At 43.6% G+C, this 16,433-nt stretch overlaps 1 protein-coding gene across 1 annotated transcript in view; it reads left to right on the plus strand.

The window, feature by feature from the left end:
* Positions 1-16,433, plus strand: part of Cfap58 (cilia and flagella associated protein 58) — a 97,882-nt gene that overhangs the window by 72,781 nt on the left and 8,668 nt on the right. The window contains exon 16 of the mRNA XM_021151799.1: positions 15,628-15,747. Within this exon, the coding sequence (XP_021007458.1) occupies positions 15,628-15,747 (120 nt within the window). The remainder of the gene's footprint in view (positions 1-15,627; positions 15,748-16,433) is intronic.

Consider the following 16,433-nt stretch of genomic DNA (forward strand, 5'->3'; position numbering starts at 1 on the left):
ATGGCTACTCTTACTTGTCAACTCGATAGCATCTAAACTTATCTGGAGGATGCCTGTGGTGTTATTGGATGCTAGCAGAGGTAGGAAAGAGACACACCATGGGAGCCACCCCCTGCCTGGGTCTTGTACCATGCATGGAGAAAAGGGGCTGATTAGCACACATGCACTCACTGTCCTCTGTTCCTGGTTATGGATGTGGTGCATCTGAGTTTGCTTTCTGTTGCTGTGATGAAGCATTGACAAAATGTGACAACATGGTTGGGTTGGGAAGAAAAGATTTATTTGGCTTACAGATCAGATAAAACTGGGAAGCCAAGACAGGAACTCAAGCCTGGAACCTGGAGGCAGGAATGGAAGCAGGAAACATAAGGGGAACCTGTTCACTAGCTTACATTCAGTTACCTTCTCTCTCCCTCTCCCTCTCCCTCTCCCTCTCCCTCTTCCCTCCCGCAGCCCCTACCTCTCCCCCTCCCCCTCTCTGAATCAGGGTCTCTTTGTGTAGTCCTGGCTGTCTTAGAACCTGCTCTATAGACCAGCCTGGTCTTGAACTCACAGAGATCCCACTGCCTTCTCCTCCTGAGTGCTGGGATTAAAGACATGTGCTAACACATCTAGCCTTAGGTACCTTTCTTATGCAACAAAGATCACATGCCTAGGTGTGGCACCACCCACAGAGGGCCTGGATCTTCCTTCCACAATTAGCAATCAAGACAGTATGCCTAGAATACTCACGGATCATTCTGATAGAAACAAGTCTTAGTCAAGGTTCCCTCTTCCCAGGTTACTCTTCTTTGTATCAAGTTGACAGAGTCTAGCCAGGATAAGATGTGACCAGCTCTCTGAGCTTCTCCTGTGGCATTCTCCTGTTGACAGACTATAATCAGGAACTTTGAGACATATTAAACCTTTTCTCTCTTACTTTGCTTTTGTCAGGATATTTCACAGCTATAGGTAAAAAAAAATACATCATTTACCTGTCCATCATCCATCCACACATCCACCTACCTATCCATCCATCTATCCATCCATCCAACCACCCATCCATTCACCCACCCATCTATCCATCCATCCAACCATCCATCCACCCATCACCATCCATCCATCTATCCATCCATCCATCCATCCATCCATCCATCCATCCATCCATCTTCCTATCCATCTACCTATCCATCTGGCCACTTCATGCATTCACTTATTTAACAAGCAACAAGAATGAGGTAATGTGTTTATTGTAAGATGTAAAAGGCACAGAAATGGTCCTTAATTTGGTTTGAACAAATCTACTGGAGGAGAAGGGGGTGTAAGCCAACAACTGCAGTGTGATATAGAAACACAGGATGATAGACAGTGTTAACCACTTATGATTGAAAAAGTTGGGTTAGGTTCCTTCTGTATACACAAAATTTTGAGAAATATCACAAAGGTTCCAGAATAAAACATAAGTGAATTTGTATGTAATCTTGGGTTTGAAGACTCTGTGTGTGTGCATGTGTTTTGTTTTAGTTTGAGATACAGTGTCAGTACAGATGAGCATAACACGTACACCTTTCACTCATTCCAACTGGCAAATTAAAAAATATTTTCTTTTTATTATTTTAAACTCTTTGCATGTGTGCGTCTGAGTGTGGGTATGTGTGTGTGAATGCAGGGGCATCAAGGCCATGGAATTGGGTCCTCCTGGAGCTGGAGTCCCAAGCAGCTGTGACACGCTGCCATGAGTGCTGAGAACTAAACTCAGGTCATTTGCAAACCACTGAGCTCATTCAACACTGAGCCGTCTCTGCAATCCCCTAAACTTTTTGTTTTCTTGAGACAGGGTCGGTCTCACCTCTTAGCTGGCCTAGAAGTCTCTAAGTAGACCAAGTGGCCTCAAACTCACAGACATCTGCCTGACTCTGCCTCTTGAGCGCTAAGATTAAAGGTGTGTGCTGCCATGCCTGGCCCCAAGTGGCAAATGTTAGCATTGTGTCACACTTGCTTCTGATTTTAAAGATTGAATAGATTTTTCAAAATCAGGTGAAGACTTCTTTTTCTCTCTTTCAAAACCTCATTTCCCCTGCCTTTCCTACAGACAACGGCTATCATGAATTTGATGTGTGATCCTTCAATATATTTTGGTACGTTTACTGCAAATGGATGTACCTACCAGCAATAGATAGGATTACTTGATGTATTTTATATCTGCACATGGTATTATATGATACCCATTATTATTCATTTCCTATCATACCCATTCCACATTATATTTCTGTGATCTATCTATTCGAATATGCTTCAAGTTGTAGATAATTTCATTGTATATCTCTACTAAACCCATCTTTTTAAGTGATGTGATTTAGTTTAGTACATTTTCTTTTCAGTTTTCATGACTGTAAAAGATTTCAATGGGCATTCCTGGGTAGGTGTCCTGGTATGATAGATGGACTTTTCTCTAGAAGTAGGAAGAGGAGCAGGTAACATAAAAGGGCAAGAATCATCAGGGAAAGCTGGTGGCACAGGCCTGTAATCCCAGCAGCTCGGGAGCTTGAGGCAGGAGGATGACAGATTCAAGGCTTGTCTACATTTGGAAGTGAGTTCCAGGATCAATGGAGCAAAGGTCCCATTTTTAAATGGGCAGTATTTTTTAAAGAGTTTGACAGTGTAGCTCAGCGATAGAGTACTTGTTTAGCAAATTTGATGTTCTAGGTTCCATTTCCAGTAACCCGTCTGTTCTCCAAATCAAAGTGGTGTCCTGGGTTCAAGTCTTCACTTTGTAGTTTATAGACGTGTGGTCTTGGACACAGGACTTAGCCTCGGCCAATTCTGGTTCTCTCAATGGCAAAGTGAAGTTGAGGTGAGAGGATCGCATGGATAACGTGCTGGAAGTGCTTTCTCCCCAGCTTATGGCCAGTGATCAATAAAGCTTAGCTATTATCACAATCGCCATTTTAAAGTAATTGGTATCAGCTTGTCTCTTATTAGTCCCCAGGGGATCGTTCATATCAGAGGTCAAATTAGCCATGGTTCTCGAATTTCCATCCTGTTCCCTACTTGGGGATCATCTTAGAGGAAGCTGGAGTTTACTGCTGGGGCTCACTCTTGATTCCAGCCTTTAGGAAAGAGTGTAGGAGGCCTGGAAGTGCACTCCCAAGGTAGAGCACCTAGAGGGGACCAAGAGGGATGTGTTTCTTTTAGGACCAAAGAGTCTGAGTGTGAATGAAACGGATCCCTTGACTATCTCTCTCTGGAAACCCAACAACACACCTGAAGCCTGGCTTATCCCTGTAAAAAGTAACAAGAAACAAGCATTGGAGAGACCGATTCAGAGGAAAAGGAATGTGTGGTCCCAGCCAGGGGATCTTTGAAGTGGAATCTCATACACTCTTGGAAACTGACAGAGTATTATGGGTGATGGAGCTCCAGGGGCCTTTTTCTCTTCAGAGAGGTCCATTCTCTCATTTTAAGGTCATTTTATTATTTATTGTCAAGAACTCCCCTTATCACAATGTACGTTGGAATCATTTACCTTTCTCCTCCACTAGACTCTAAATTCCTTGGATCACAGGAAGGAACATGGTCTCTGGGAACTAACTGGGTTCCCTTCACAGCTCTAGGATAATGATCTCTGTCAGGTCACATCTTGTCAGTGAGACGAGGCTAGTGAACTGTAGTCTTTGCAAAGGATGGATACGGTTTGTAAAAGGAAAAATGGGGCTGGCCTGTACAAGGTGCTTAGTAAACGACATCTGGTGACTTGGAGGGTTGCTATGGCTGCAGAGATGATAATGCTGGCGTGCTGCCGGGTGTCAGGGTCAGCGTGTGTGTGTGTGTGTGTGTGTATGTGTGTGTGTGTATGTAAGAGTGCCAGTGAATGGCAGAGTGTGTCCACTTAAACAAATGGGGATGCTGCTGCCTCCCTTGTCCCCCAGGGCTTACTGAATCAGATTCTACCCTCTCCCTTCGCCTTCTCAGAAGTTTGCAGATGCCCTTCTCCAGCTAATTCCTCCTTTTTCTTCCTCCTTTGCTTTCTGTTCCTTCTTGTCCTGTTCCCTGAGGGACAGGTCATATTCTTGAATACTGTTTCTGCTCGCAGAGATCTCATTACTTGTGAAGGGCTGAGGTACCACCTACATGAGGGTGAAAGCCAAGATGAGTTTTCTAGACCCTTCTGTACCCGGGTTTAGATTCCTTAGCACTTGAATGATGAAAGGATGCCCTATGGGTTCTTTCATCCTGGCACTTTCTTCTACCCAGCACTGCTGTGGGCACTGCTGTGAATGTTTGTGGGGTGGCAGCTTCTTCTAAGCTCCATAGACTGAAATTCAAAACCAGGTTTGACTCAGATTCTCTTCCATTCCAGCCAGGTGCTGACTGCTTCAGTACCATTTACGCACACCCTTGCATCTGTCTCCAACTTTTGGCTTTGTTCCGTCTGCTGTCACTAGTCATTGCCTTCATTCAGATCCTCCCTATGATCTGAGAGCACCCAGGACAACCTACTCTGTGTTAGAAGAAAATGCGAAAACATCTGGATGATTATGCGTTTTAATCTCTCTTTAAAATGCTCCGATTTATATCCATTTCATGATATAAATAACTCATTAGAGTACATTGATAATATATCATGCTATTAACATAATGGAAAAATTAACACCAAGAAACCCCCATAGCTTACTATTGCCTAGAGTTAAAGACAGACTCATCTTTAGAGACACATGTGGTCCTCCTGTCTAGTCTAACAAGCTGTTACAGCCCTTCCTGCACACTGGCTGGCTCCAGCCACCTTCGATGCTCCCTTGGTGCTTGTCCAGTCTCACATTCTCACTCCCGGGTCTTGCTCTGAATTGTTCTTTTTCACGTAGTGGCTGAGAGCAAGGAGAATACATACTCCCATCCCTGTCCGAACCGCTCCACTTGGACTCAGTCAATTTCACCGACACTCTGAGCTCCAGCCTCCTTATCTGGAGCACGGTGTCCAGCTCATGAACTAACACAGGCCGAGTGTACACTGCGCCTGCCCTGTCTACAGTACTGGTTCAATGTGAGGGGTGAATTGCTTCTCTTATGTTTTCTACCCTAGTATGCTTTATTTTCCCAAATTATGATATCATTCAGGGAGTTGAGGGTGTCATGACTTGTAGGCAGTCACTAAGAAGCTTTCTGTTAGCGTCCCCCGCCCCCCGCCCCTGCTCACCTGTGTCTCCCTGCATCAGTGGCCTATGTTGACAGCGTTGGTATCTGTGGTTCAGTGGAATTATCCATGCACATTGAAATCCAACAGTACAACAAAAAATACAGTGTAAGGCATTTGTAAGGTAAAATTATAACCTTTACAACAGATGTCACGTGCCACGGTGCCAACATAGGTGGCACCAGGAAAACGTTGGAATCATATTCACAGTCGGTGACAAAGCAGAAACCGGTTGGAAGAGAACAAGTTAAAGAGGCATATGTGCAGATGGGAGGTAATGTTAAAAAAAAAAGATCCAGGAGGTGTAAAGAGCTTTGCAAGAAATTAATGAAGCCTTTGAATATTTCTACTGAAAGAAATCTTTTAAAAACACTCAGCCAGAGTGCTTAAATGAAACACAAAAAGCATTAACCATAAAAGAAATTATAGCTAAATCTTACTACAATAAAATTAAGACCGTCTGTTCCTTCAGGGAAATCATGAAGAAGGTTAAGGCATAAAATTTATATCTCCAGCATATATAAACAATTACAAATCAATAAGCGAAAAGCTAGTCTATGCTAGAAGAGAGAAATGGCACCCGAGGAGACGTCTCTCCGCAGATTCTGATTGCCTATAATTGAGGGCAGAGTCACCTAGGTGTTCTTGGAGATACCCATGGTTCTCCTGTCTACTGCAGTAAAGTGAGAAGAGGGAGGAAGAGGAGGAGGGAGAAGAAGGAAGAAGGAGAAAAGAAAGAGAGAGAGAAAGATGGAGACTAAGCTTGAAAAAATGTTCAACATTGTTTTATACTTGTGCAAATGAAATCTTCTGGGCACCCTTTAATAGTGAGCCTTCACAGGATCACATTAAGATATTATTTTGGGGACAAAAGCTAAGCTGTGCATTTTAGTTATCTATAGATCCATTGGAAACTGCTGCAAATATCTAGTAGCTTAAAATAACCCAAATCTCATGAGTTCATTGATTATTATAATGATGATATATGTGTTTATGTTTGTATGTGTGTATGTTGATTATTATAATTGTTAATAATTGTCTTATTTGTTCCAAGTCATACATTGCGACAGAGACAATACAAATTCTGTCGTGAGACAGGTTCTAAAATAAATTTTAGTTCAGTTTTACAGGGAAAACAAGTCTCGTCAACAGATATTTTTAAGGCTCAGATTTGTGGCACAGACCTGAGTCCCAGGCACTTAGGCAGTGGAGGCATTTGGTTCTGGGATTTAAGGCCTTCCTGGGCACATTACTGAGACGATATCTCAACCTATAAATGGATAAGAGAGGGCCCTGGTGTGGCACAGCAGCAGGTGCTTGCCTTACGTGCTCATAGGCCTGGGTTTGTTCTCTAGAGCTAGAGCAAACAAACTTACAACAAAAGACCCAATAAAACATGTGAAAAGTAAATATAATTTTTCCTCTTTCCATCCCCTGCTCCTGGAATGATGACTCTGAAGCTAATTATTTATTAATAAATGCCTGAGCCACAAGCTTTGACTTGTTCCCCAACTGGCTCGTAACTTATTTAACCCATTCAGACTATTCTTTTGTCTACCACATGGTCAGTTTCCTGTCCTTTGCTTCCTGTGGCCAAGTCCAGGATGAATCTCCTCTTTATTCTGCCCTGAGTCCAGCTGCCTGCTGGTTTATATCCTTTTCCTCAGTGCTCCAGCTCCTGCAACCACTCAGTATTTCCCAGAATCCTCTCTCTTCCTGCCAGTGTGCCACCTACTTCCTGCCTCAGCTCATTGGTCATTTTTATTGAGAGATGATGCTTATAAGAGATTCTTTCTACAAAAACATTTCTATTCTATATGACGTTTTGTTTTGTTTTTTTAAATTCATTCTAGTGGATTCTTTGAAAACACATTTGTAAAGTAAATCTGAAGCCCACAGGCATATTTATTCTTTACCTTCAGTTTTGTTTTCTCCAGATGGGTAAGTGACTTTCTGTTTTAAAAAAATTCTTTTCCTTTTAGATGCTTCTTATCTGTCTGTGCTGAATCCCCTAAGATGATTTCAGTGCAGATCTTCAAATACCAGTTTTATTCCTTAAAAAAAAAAGTAAAGTAAAAAAATCCCACAATTCCATTGTGTCTTTGAAGGGCTTATTTGAGTATGTGTATATATGTGTGTGTGTGTGTGTGTGTGTGTGTGTGTGTGTGTGTATGTGAGAGAGAGACAGAGACAGAGAGACAGATACACAGAGAGAATGTATGTGTTTGTATGTATATGTTTGTATGTGTTTGTATGTGTATGTATGTATGTATGCATGCATGTATATGTTTATGTTATGTTTGTGTGTGTATGTATGTATATATGTGTGTGTACATGTTTGCATTGTGTATGTGTGTATGTGCATTTGTGTGTGTGTCCTTAGAGGTCAGAAGAGGGTGTTGAATCTCCTAGAATTGGAATTACAGTCAGTTGTGAGCTCTTTATCATGGGTGTTGCTGGAATCCAAACTTGTGTTTTCTGGAAAAGCAAGTGCTCATAACCACAGAGCTAGTGCTACAGCCCCTAGGGGGAAATCTTTTAAACAGTCAATTAAGTCGAACTAAAACATAATCCACATGATCAAATACACCCCACTTTCTCTCACTTTCAGCTTTCCCCACCATCTTTCCGTCCTAACTTTATATGTTCTTTCTAAAAGCCCATGGACTGTGCTCAGTGCAGCCAGTGTGCACATGGGTGTAGGACCTATTGAAGCAGGAGCAGGGACCTCATCCCTAAAGAAGGCTGAGGCATGGTCTCCCGTCAGCCCTCAATTGCCAGCAGCAACCTCAATGTATGAAAATTTCAACAAGCAAAACTACCAAACTCTGAAACGAGTCCGCCAAAGCACCACCCACTCTGGAAGGCAGAACTAGTACAAAGATTCCGTGGAATTGGGACAGAGATTTGTTCTAGCCTTGGCAATCTGACCCTCCTCTAGGAATCCTTTTTGATTTTTTTCGCCCTTTCTATCACTTCATGTTTGGAACCCAATGGTCCAGCTACGAGGATTGGGCTACAGTTATCTCGTCTCAATGCCAAGCCTTATAACAACAAAACTGCCAAAGAGGAAGCGCCACATGAGAGATTGCCTTGCCATCAAAAAGCAAGCAAGCAAGCAACTAACAAACAAAAAATTGTTTATGAAGATGAACTGTGGGCACCATTTATGGAGGACGATGAACTTGGATCATTCATAATAACCACCTTCTCTGTGTCAGATGCCTGCATGGCATCCGGGTACACTTTAGAAACTTGATCCTCTAGGAGACAGTGGACAGATTTCAAATGGACTGACTGCAAAGGGCGTTATCTATTAAATCTTTCCTTTGATAGCAAAGATGTTTTCTGGCCCACAGATGCAAATAGCGTTGCTATGACTACTGTTATTATGGTTACTAATATATAAGATATACCTGGTGCCTCTGCTGTGGTTCACCAACTAGATTCCATCTCTGCTGCTGAGGCTGCCCATGCTCTGTACGGTATACCTCCCATGCCTTTGGGGGCCTGGCATACTTTAATCTTTACAACGAGCTGTTCACTTTTCTTTTACTGGACGGTAAACTTCTTAAAGTTTCCGACTTTCCTTCCTTTGTGTGAACCTTACACAGTTAAATGCTTACTGAACTTGGCTTTCTCTGGATCTTTTTCCTTAATGGTTATAAGAACTATCCTGTTCTAATAGTAGCAAATTACCCAATACAATTACTAAGAAAGGTTCAGTGGTGACTTGGACAGTCTCATCTACCAAAGGGTAGGATGGTCTAGGGGGTTATCCACCGTGTGCAGCAGAACTCCATAAACATTTGTTTGTATTTCATAAATAAAATTCCTTTAAAAGAAGATCCTGTCTGAAAATTTGTATTGATTTGGTCAGAAGCAATTTTCTTATTGTTCTAAACATCCCTCAGATGCCTCACAGAGTACGTAATCATCCTATGGGAGGCTGAGACCCGCTGTGGAACGGACTAGTTTCCTGCTCATAGCAAACAGGCTGAGTAACTCTGCTCCCTCCCCAGTTCTAGCATCTCGCACTCTCTCCAGGGGCCTTTGCCACTTCATGACATCATAAACAAGACAGGCCCAGGGTTCAGTTTTGCTGACATTTTCCTTATAAAGCCAATAAACAAGACAGCCTCAAGAGAACAACCATTATTTTTTTTTTCTTTTCCAAAGTCGTGTAGAAATGCGATTTGTTTACAGAGCTCCTAATTCATTTTTTTCTGCTAATGGAAACAGGCATTTTTTTTTTAGATTCATTAGGCAGTATTCTAGACTTGCCTTCATATGAGGGGGCAGTAATCTGCTTAAAAATTAAATCTAACTTCGTATTTTATTAAGAATTATAGATGGGGTAGGGGGGAGATGGAAAATAACTGAAATTCAGCCAAGAGGCAAAAATGTATGTTTTCTTTTAATCCTGGAAAAGAGTTATGGGTGTGATCAGGATTTCTGTGTTTAAGAACATTGTTAAGAAGCCAACACATGACTTTATTGGGGGAAAGCAGCTTAACACTTAACCCTTCTCATCACTGATGTGGTCCGTATGCGCATGCACCTGCCAGGAGTGTTGACCGAGCCAATTAATCTGTGTGCATTTACAAGTCATATGAATTTCAAAAATGTGTCTGGAACAGAACTATTAGAACCCCCTGAAAATGTCTAATGAGGAAATCAAGGCTGCACACCGAGTAATTTCCTGAGTCGTGAACGAATAGACACAATGGAAAAATTGAGTTCAAAGTGCCGCGTCTCACGGCACAAGTGGGCAGTGCCAGCTCTGCCCACTAAAAGGTGTCACCCAGAGGGCCAAGGTCATTCAAGAAGAATTCTCAGCACAAACATAGCCGTACCTCTCTCTAAGAACACTATAAACATATGGGGTCATAGAGCAGTGCCACTGTAATTGCAATTGGAAAAACTTACCAAAATGAGTGGAACACAAGAATAGGTGTGAGGAACGCAGAGAACTTTGTCACAGTTCACCTAGTTCAAGTGAGAGAGTTAGGACCCTAGGGGATGCCTGTTGACATTCAGAAAATCAGCATATTGTGTGAAAGAGGTGTTTTTAGAAGTGGTGGTGATAAAATTTTTAATTCTTAGTTCACTGAATTTTCAATCTGCCCAGGCAAGCCTAGCATAAAGAGGAGACTGCAGGGTTGTCTTGGAGGACTTGGTACTCAGGAGTCGATGTGGGTGGGGTTGGCCCTACCAGGGCCGATCAGTGTCTGCAGCCTGGAGGGAGGCTACCTGCTTCCTGTGCACCAGCAAGTGTCCCCAGCTCTCACCCAGGCAAATGGATGATTCCAGGGCGAGCAGAACGAAGCACTGGCATTTACTAAGCACAGATTGGGATGAAAACAGAATAAATTAGTACCGCTCCGTCAGTTACTGTCGAGTGGGCGCGCCAAGGAATAAGAGGTGCTGAGGCACGTGCTGAATGTGAACTACTTTCTGTCTCCAGCCGAAGATGCAAAGCAAAAGACAGAGACTATAAACCGTGGTCATAGAACCACAGCTGGGGAGATAAAGGAGTCCCGTGGGCAAACCAACCTCTTTCTTCAAATCGTCGCTGCTGCTACAGTACTCACTCTTATTAGCACAGACTGCTCACAATACAGATTTTTAAACTTATTGTCAGAGAAAATACAAATACCCGACGTTTAAGTGATTGTTGATCTGGAGTTTCTTGGTGAGGTTACAGACTGCCACCGAGGGATGACAACATTATTTGAAGTTAGTAGCAGAGTTAATATTTTTTTCAGTTCTTTTCTTCTTTATGTGTATGTAAGTAGTGTGTGTTCCTGTATGTGTATGCAGGTTGGGGTGTATGTACACATACTCATGTGTGCTCAGATGCATGTGAGCATGTATGGGCATACCTATGATGAGCCCAGGCTGAAGTGGGGGAATCTTCCTAGTTCACTTCTCTACTCTACTCACTGAGGCAGGGTCTATCAGTTGAACCCAGAGCTCCCTGAGGACAGTGTGGCTAGCCATCCTACTCAGGGGATTTCCTGGCTCAGCTTTCCCAGTGCTGGAATTACAGACCTGTTTTGGCCACTGCTGAGCCATCTGTCCAGCCTCTACAATTTCTTAACACTGCATCTAGCAGATCTAGACAATACAATGTGGATAAAACATATCCACTGTACCTTGGTGCAACCTCTTGAAGCCTGAGACTTTATGATCATGCCAATGTTCTCTCCCACAGAGGGGATACAATGTTGGGGGAGAGACTATCAGTTTTAGCGTAGCCTTGGTGTGGTCAACCTCCAGATATGCTCAGCTGAATAGAAAGGCAGTCTTTCAGTATGAATAGTCTAGCTTTGTTCTGATATGGCTGTTCAAAAAAAAAATAACTTAAAGACTAAAGCATGCTGCTGAGTATTGATGCACATTATAAAAACCCTGAATAAATAAGAAACCAAAACCCAAAGATGCAGCTATTAGTTGGTGAGGAAATAAAGTATTTATGATTTTTCTTATGATATCGCCTTGACATACGGCGCTGCTAACCAAGTGACAAATTAATTGACTCGGTTTAAAGAGAAATGGATGTGGCTTAATGAAGAGGGACAGCCTATGTATTATGAGACAGCTGGTTCTGCTACTGCTGGCTTATGGAGACAATATACATTGGACAGCTAATGAGTCTCTGTTGCGTAAGATAGATTTTCTTTATAATAGAATTGCATGCTTTGTCTCTAAATGGGGTTATTATACACACCATTGCACAATGTTTGAAGAGCCTGGTTGGACCTTGTAGAGGGTTAGGAGAGAAATAAATTGGAAGACAATCGTGCTTAAGACTGTCAATCCATCAAACGCTCCATATTTATCTAAATTACCAGCACGTTCTCCCCAAATACAAATTTGGACGATACACACGGCTGGAATGTTAATGATGACTGGACTTCACTTTGGTTCTCCCAGTCAGGGTTTCCTCTGTAAGCACAAACTGAAACCTGGAAGTCAGTCCCGCCCCACCACGATCCACCACAGCCACGCCCCTGCACCCCTCTGTGTCAGCACCTGAGTCTCTTTCGGCATTTCTTCCACCCACTGCAAATACACTTATGTACCACTTATCTTGGGTGATTTAACTCTGGTTTTGAATAATTGATTTTAATGGAAATCCCTCCACTTTTCTTCACACCTGTGGGCTCCTTGCTGTACAGTTGCTCAGTTCTTGTTCTAGTCTCATTCTCTCTCTCTCTCTCTCTCTCTCACACACACACACACACACATCTATCTATCTATCTATCTATCTATCTATCTATCTATCTATCTATCTATCTATCTACCTACCTGGAGAATCATTAGGTCCTTTTATAGATGATTGACCGTAAGCCACCATGTGGTTGCTGGGAATTGAACTCAGGACCTCTGAAAGAACAGTGGTTAAGAAAGGCTCTTAACCGCTGAGCCATTTTGTCAGCCCCTCCATTTCCTTTCTTAAGATTTACTTCTTCGCTATGGAGATGAATGTTTTGCCAGCACGTAGTAGGTATCTTGTGTGTTTGCCTGTGCTGGTAGAGTTCAGAAAAGGGCACCAGATTCCTTGGAACTGATTGGTTGTAAGCAGTCACGTGGGTGCCGTGTCCTGCTCTTCTGCGAGAGCTTAGTAAGTGCTCCTAACCACTGAGCCGCCGTTCCAGCCCACACTCAGCTATTTAGGGCAGAGTCACTATCATTCATCTTGTAACTTTGAGAAACAAAACTGGATGTGGTGGAATAAAGTGTCAGTCACTCTGCATCAGGATACTCGTAGCCAGGTGCTGTGGAGAGGAGATAGCGGGCTTGCGTCATCTTTTACTCTAGACATTTAATTTTTGTGGTGGCTTTGGGTCTGATTTACCATCTGCTTCTTTTATTGATGAGTGGTCTTCAGGAATTTTGTAGCTTAGTTTGAGCCAGATTCCCCGCCCCCTACATGAAATAGTATATCTGCAAGCCTCCTGAACTATAGGGAAGGTGATCCTTAGGGCGCCTATGCTTTGCTTGGGAAGGACTTTGGGCATCAGTAGTTCCCACTGACCTTGACATTGCCCCCTCTGAAGCGGGGTGAGAGCATCGGGTTCTTCTAAACTTCCTTCTCTGTGTCTCGACTCCCAGCCGAGCACGAGTAATTGAAACATTACACATGGGAAGTAGTTCATGGTTCTTGCAGTAAGATGGTCTTTCCAGCCAAGAGATCATTCTGTCCTGAGCCAGATTGCTTCCTCTTCATCATCGGGAGGTCTTTTACTTTTCCACCTTCTGTGTGTCTGTAAGAAAGCAAGGTGAGCTGAAAGAAATGAACAAAACACTTTTCATGGGCTTCGCCACATAGGTCTCAGCCTCTCCAAATTGAATCTTGGAGCCTTGTCAGAAGTGTTATTTTTCCAACGGAGACGGCGTTAAGAGGCTATAGAAAATAAACTCACCTCCTAATACCAGTTCTCTCTGCTGGCTGTATCCATTTACTGCGATGAGTGTATCGGAAGGTGTGACTGGAGGGGTTATACGGCAAAGGAAAGTCACCTCGCTCTAATTCTATTTGTCTGTGTTTTCCTTAATATGGGCTTCCTGTTTTCTAGAATGATGTCTTACCAGGGCAACTTCTCATTGTTTGGTGAGTGGGTTTTTGGAGACACTTAATTTTATTCACTTAATTTTGAAGCCTCATGCACAGTTCTGTAGATTGGGCTATGTATTTATAATAAAAATTCTCAAATTTTGCCAGGGGAAAGGAAAAACCGAAAACAAATGGTAACAATGGCTAGATAATGGATTTTTATGGTTTTTTACAAATGGATTTTATGTACTCTGGTAAAAAATAGATATTGGGTGGCCACGCCAAGGTTGCATAGCTCTGGGTAGAAATCCGTTTCCATTTGATTGGATGTTTTATTTAACTTGTGGGCTTGTACTTCTCATAACTTCCCCTTTAGCGTAATGACCTGCAGAAGATGACAGTGCTTTGGGACTAAGAGCATATGTGAGCCTTTATCAATGCCTGCTCGGTTTACCCCACTCTATGCACATGAGGATCTAGAAATGGGACATCAGGCTAAAGTGTAATGCCTTTAGTTTAAAGATCTGAAAAACTCACTATCAGTGATGAAAATCTAGTCTAGCTATGAAAAGCTGGCCCTCTTCGGATTCCTGCGAAATCCTCCCTCTTAAGTCCTGTAAATACGCCTGCTCCAGTTTTCCTAGGATTTTTATCCATCCCTTGAGCCATTTCCTGATTTCCTTTCTTCCCACATCCTCACGTGTCTTGAGGTACTCTCTTCCGCGTGTGTTATTTCGGATTCCCATATGTCACTGAAACCAGCCCTGGGGAGGTAGCCAATCTGCTTTGCCTCTGACTTGCTGGAAGTTCTCTGGCTTCTTTTCTTCCTCTCACTTGATGGCTATCTCTCTCCTGTCTCTAAAGCATCTGCATTGTTTTGCCTTGAGGCACTCTTGAGTTGTCCCTCCCCTTTCAGGTTTTTCTCCTTCTGTTCTGTACCTACTACCCCTTGTATGCTAATTACTACAGGGAGCTGTCTGCTCTGGTCCAGCTTGCCCTTTGGCTTCCAACTCTGGGCTGCATTTCCAGCTCTGGGCTTAGTAATCTCAGCCTCTGTCTACTTAGCCTTTGGGACTTCTAGTCCTCTCCAGCTTTGCTCCCCCCATCACGATGACTCTTCCTTTCCCCACGCAGGGGCAAACATCAGAGACTCAAAAGCCATTGGATTCCTGACTTCCACACGTGTCTCATCACTCAGCAAAGCCCACTGGTTCCACTCCAGTGATATCTTCCCATCTACCTGTGTTTCCCCTGATGTTCCTGATAGATCTCCCTGTGTTCTATCTGCGTGGAGGCCCTGGGACTGTTCCCCCTGCTGCAAGCTGCTTCTGCTACTCTTTTTATTTCCGTGGGCATCCCAGGCAAGCTCATTCCTGACTCCCAACTGCCTGAAAGCTGTGGTTTCCAACACAGGTTAGACTCACACCATAATCTGGGCTCTTCTTTCCTCTTTTTGACTTGTCCCCTTGATTCACTGTTGCGAGGTAACTCCTTCAGAGAACCCATGGAACTCCGTTCCACCATGGAGTCTCTTCTCTCCTTGCATGGGGAAAGTGTCTACTCATGCTTAGAGAGGACAGGCACAAGATGTTTTTGCACGCCTTCCCCCACCTCCTCTGACAGTAGTCACTGGAACCTACAGCACTGCCCTGTGATCACATGTCACAGAGAGAGAGGACCTTTATCTTGCTTGTTTGTGTCACTCCTTGTCACTTGACTCCAAGGACTGGGCACAATCTAGGTCTTTGACAGGTGCTGATGTGACAGCCACTGAGTGGATGTCATTAGCGTACATCTGTCAAGCAGCTCAGAAGGCTACTTGACACCATGGGGCCCTGTGGTGCAAGTTTGGGTGGGTTGTTTAATTTCTGCTCCTGGTTATGCCTTCCCCCAGGAGAAAGAGAAGCTGTATGTGGAGCTGAAGCACATCTTGGCCCGGCAGCCTGGCCCAGAGGCTGCAGAGCAGCTGCAGATCTACCGGCATACACTGCGGGAGAAGACCAAGCAGCTGAAAGTAAGCTCCTCTCTCGGTTGTTAGGACAGATGCCTTGAGGGGACTCCTGGGCTGCTCAGTGAGTCAGTCTACCACCCAGAGTTCATTAGACTCTAATGATCCCAGAAGGAGGAGAGGGAGCACCAAGAAATGAATGAGGAAGGAAGGAAGTGATGTAATGGAGGAAGGGCTTGCATGGAAGGTCACAGGATGGTTCCGACAGCCCAGATGGTAGAAGAGAACATTAAACACCATTGCCAAACCAAAGCCCATTACCACACCAAGGCAGCTTCCTGCTATTCCTTTCCACCCACAGTAAACATTTGCAAAGCACCAACCAGTGCTCAGGGTCTTGCTTCATGCCCATTTATCACATAAATAGTCACAAAAGGGAGATACAACCATGCAAAAAGAATTTTTGGGGGTGGGGTGGGGCACAATTCCCTTCCCAGTGACACAAAAGCCTCAGTTGGAGACATGGAGTATTTTATTATTCTGTGCGCCTCTTGGAAGTTGTCTCAAAAAAAAAAACCTGCACATCTTCAAACTGTCCTTTTAGCTTTATCTTGTGAGCGAGCGAGCAGTCACTAAGAATACCAGAGATGGGGGGTAGCTAGGGCGCAGGGTCGGCTGACACTCGCCAGCTACCCACAACACCCATCACAGGATCTTAAGACTTCTGGTGAGTGGAACACAGCTTCTGCTCC

Source organism: Mus caroli, chromosome 19, assembly GCF_900094665.2.
Source record: "Mus caroli chromosome 19, CAROLI_EIJ_v1.1, whole genome shotgun sequence".
NCBI lineage: Eukaryota > Metazoa > Chordata > Mammalia > Rodentia > Muridae > Mus > Mus caroli.